Source organism: Apodemus sylvaticus, chromosome X (genome assembly GCF_947179515.1).
Source record: "Apodemus sylvaticus chromosome X, mApoSyl1.1, whole genome shotgun sequence".
Classification (NCBI taxonomy): domain Eukaryota; kingdom Metazoa; phylum Chordata; class Mammalia; order Rodentia; family Muridae; genus Apodemus; species Apodemus sylvaticus.
In genome coordinates, this window is record NC_067495.1 from 66,472,399 (window position 1) to 66,476,349 (window position 3,951).

The 3,951-nt window shown below is 37.7% G+C and overlaps 1 protein-coding gene across 1 annotated transcript; it reads left to right on the forward strand.

Annotated features, from left to right (window-relative positions):
* The first annotated feature begins 349 nt into the window (after positions 1-349).
* On the forward strand, positions 350-988 carry LOC127675406 (uncharacterized). Its single transcript, XM_052171532.1, has one exon. It carries the CDS (start codon positions 350-352, stop codon positions 986-988), a length of 639 nt encoding a protein of 212 aa, XP_052027492.1.
* Positions 989-3,951: the final 2,963 nt, after the last annotated feature.

Here is a 3,951-nt window from a genome sequence, read left to right on the forward strand (position 1 = left end):
ACTAGGCTGGCCTCAAACTCAAAGATCTGCCTTGTTGAGTGCTGGGATTAAAGGTACAGGCCACCCCCCACCTGGCACTGGAGAAAAGGTTGTTTTTTTTTGTTTTTTGTTTTTTTTTTTGTCTTTGCCATTAATTGCTACCAAAAGTAAGATGCATTTTAAATAGCTGTGTGACATCATGTGAAACTGGGTTTAACCATAGGACAGATATTAATATTATTAAATTCCTTGCACAAAACTATAGTTTAAAGTGCTTTTTGTTGCTTTGCATGTAATCTTATATCATTTTTCTTCTCTACCTTACTCCAGGAATTCTGCCCTACTTCATATTTTAAAAAATCGAGACCATATGAAAGACCTCCGCAGGTACCTGATGTTCAAATACATCCAGTATCTAGTCCTACCTTCTCCAAACATCGTCATCACTCTGCTGGGATCTCTTGCCAGTATCTATGCCATGCTGATATTGACATTTCCTTCAGTTTCCAGAAAATCCACTGCAGTGTTTATTGGTAGCATAGCTCAGGCAGACATCTTAGTTGGCTGCAGAATGTTTTCTGCCGTTTCAGCATGCATGATAAGGAGTGAGCCATCATCAGCTTCTTTTCAATCAGCCTTGAGGCAGAACTTCCAAATTGCAAATATAGATGCCAGTTCCCTTTTACTCAGCTGTGTTTCCCTTGAGGCTTTTCTGATTACTTTTCTTCTAGTAGAGACACGCCACATAAGGAACGTTAGATGTGCCAGAGTTGCTTCTAAAATCATCTGGGCTGTTGTAATTATTGAGTGTTTCCTTCATCAGCTTGAGTGTGTCAAAGGCCTTAACATCTCCCATTATGGCATTCTTAGGCAAATTCAGCTATTGATGAATTTCTTTTATGAGGCCACAGTGCTGCTGAAATTGCTTATTTACCCCATTGGAGTTCTTTTAAGAATCTTCAATGTATATCTTTTTTATAAAATGTATTTCCGAGACCATTATAGTTAGTGTCTCAGGACTGTGAGATATAGTGGCCCAGTTGTTTTGTCAAACTGCCATATTTAAGGTGCTATGAAGACATTTTATAGCTGTGGCTAACTGTTAGGCTTTTTTAAACTTTTAGTTTGTTAATATTAAGAAAGCAATATAACATCAGTAGTGTAGATTGACCTCATCTAAACAGTTAAAGGCCTTGAGAACAACAACAACAACAACAACAACAACCAAAACAAGAACAAAAACAAAAACCAGACTTTCTAGTGAAAGGAATATTGTCTGAAGACATCTTGTCCAGTGGGACCTAGTTATTCAGGGAGCCGAGGGGAACCCAAGCCTGAAGAGAAATGGGAGGGAAAGAAAAGCGAAGCTAAGAAAAAGGGGTGTCTTGTCAAGGATTCTTTAATGAAAAAGCTGAACACTGTTTTGAACGCACTGTAAGAGGAAGTAGGGAGGGCTGAGGGAATGCTAAAAGCACCTAAAGAGGAAAGGTCATTGGGGCGGATGTTGACTGTGGCATCCAGCAGCATTTCTGGAATGCTGGTTCCGGCTAGACAACCCCAGGTGTTCAGCCAGGATAAGAACCAGTTGATCAGCCTTGTGTGAAGAAGGGGGTGGTTCCGCTGTAAACCACAAGGTTAGTGGACTCTCAAGGTGAGAGCCATTGAGAGTCTGGTTTTCCAGAGTTTGGTCTCCCACATGAAGACTGCTCACTTGAGTTTCCAAGCTGTTGTCTGTATTGCACATTACAGCATCAAGACTATGTTCATCAAGACTGTGTGCATCAAACACCTGTGTTCCTGATGTTCCAGCCTGGTGGCCCACTCCACAGAGTTTGAACTTTCTAGCTCTGAAAAATCATGTGAGACAGTTAAAAGAAAGAAAAAAATACAACCTGCTCAGTCTATATAATGTTACTTGTATGTATATGTGATTTCAGGACTGACCACTTGCTATTGGATCTCCTGCTCTCAGCATTTCTTAGTTGCCTATAATTCTTTGTCTGGGGCTTGGATCCCAAGAAATTCCTTTCAACTCTGTTAGCATGTCTATTATAGCCATCTTTGTTCAGGTCATGTTTAGATTGGTGAGGCTTCATGTATGATGTTTCTGACATTACCAAAAGACACAATACTACAGCAAACTTTCTTATCTCCTAGCTCTTAGAATCTTTCCATCTTCTCTTGTGCAATAACAATTGATGAAAAATGGGATGTATGGGAGAGACTGGAGAGAGAGAAGGGAAAATACTGTAGTCATATTGTAATTGCAAAAATAAAGAATGCCATATCCTATATGTATTGTTTATTTTTATTTTTAATTTTGGAGAAACTTGATCAAATCTTATTTTTGCTATTTGGAATCATGCCAAAGAAATTGAATCTTTCATGTTCTCTGACCTATTTTTGGGATTTTTGAAATTTCTTCTCCAATGTGACTGACTAGTTAAGAGCATTGATTGCTACTAGTAAAAAGAGTTCTGATAGTACATAGTGTGGCGTGGGAAGAGGTGTAAAACATCACTATTGACACACACACACACACACACACACACACACAAACTGGAGTTGAACTCATTGTGTAGCTGAAACTGGCATTTGACTCCTGATCTTCCTGATTCTACCTCCCAAATGCTGAGATGACAGCTGTTACACCTGGATAGGTACCCTAGAGCATCTTTATAAAACTAATGAGCTTATAGAGATTGAACACTCACTCCTATTTTTGCCAGATAGAAAAAGAAAGGAATGTATTAATGACTTTTAATTCCAAGTTCAAGTGCTGCATTAATGACTTGAAAACTCCAAATCTTCCCTGACAGACTCTTATCTGTAGTGACCAAGCTGATATGATGAAAAACCAAATATAAATGCCATCCCTTGAGCAAGTTTCAACTTGACTAGAACTTCTAATTTTGAAAGATGTCTACAGTCTAGTGAAGATACAACTGGGAAGGAAGGGGTTATTCAAATTTGACATGGGGATAAATGATCACATGCTAATAAACCTGAGTACATGGAACCCCTAAGATTAGCAAAGTCCCTTTTGTCAGTAGCAGCCTCATCAAAGAAAGAACTTTCTTTTGTCAGAGAAACTATTACAGAATCTCATATCAAGGCTGCTTTGTATCTCTCAAGTTTGTTCCTGGGGCCTATCTGACTATTCCTCAGTTATTTCTGTGTGTATAATTAGAAGTGTATAATTAGAATCATGTCCCAGCAAGCACTAAAGGGTGAGGTATGTTACATAAGGATGTTTGTTAAGATCCAAAAGAACTGTGCGGGTTTTTCCAATTTTACAAATGGAAACGAGTGAACCATTTGGTAATGGATATTAAGGGTGGGGGAGAAGGATAAGGAGAGCATAGCACTGGATTTGGTCCAGTGTGCTTACAAAGTTTTTAAAAATTTTGCTGTTAATTCTAAGATGAACAGAACTATCCTTTTTTTGTTTCTGTATATATAGCTATACACAAGCTACAAAAGGTAGGGACACTTAGTCACCAAATACAACTGAATACTACTACTACTACTACTACTACTACTACTACTAAGGCAAGAAACAGATCTTTGAAAAGGACAGTATGTTATTGTAAACTCAACCAGGTTTGTTACTTTATTTATAGCTGCTGAATCAGATGAAGTTTCATAGTTAATGAAAATGAATTCATGCTCTGATACTGGTATGCAGTTACTGACCCCCCCTCCCATAAAATGTGTTTTCCTCTTTATGCTTACTAGTAATGATACCCAGAAGTGATTCATTACCAAGCTACCAAGGATTACCTAGATGGGCCCTCTTGATCTTGTTTTTAATATCCAAAGCTGTGAGACAAATAAACCTCTTTGTTTTGCAAAGTACTCTACTTTAAATATCTTATTATAATAACAGAAAACAGACTGAGATACTAAAATACTACCTCTTCTTTTTTAAAAAAAAGTTTAAATTTTATTAATTTTTATAAAGTTTTAAGC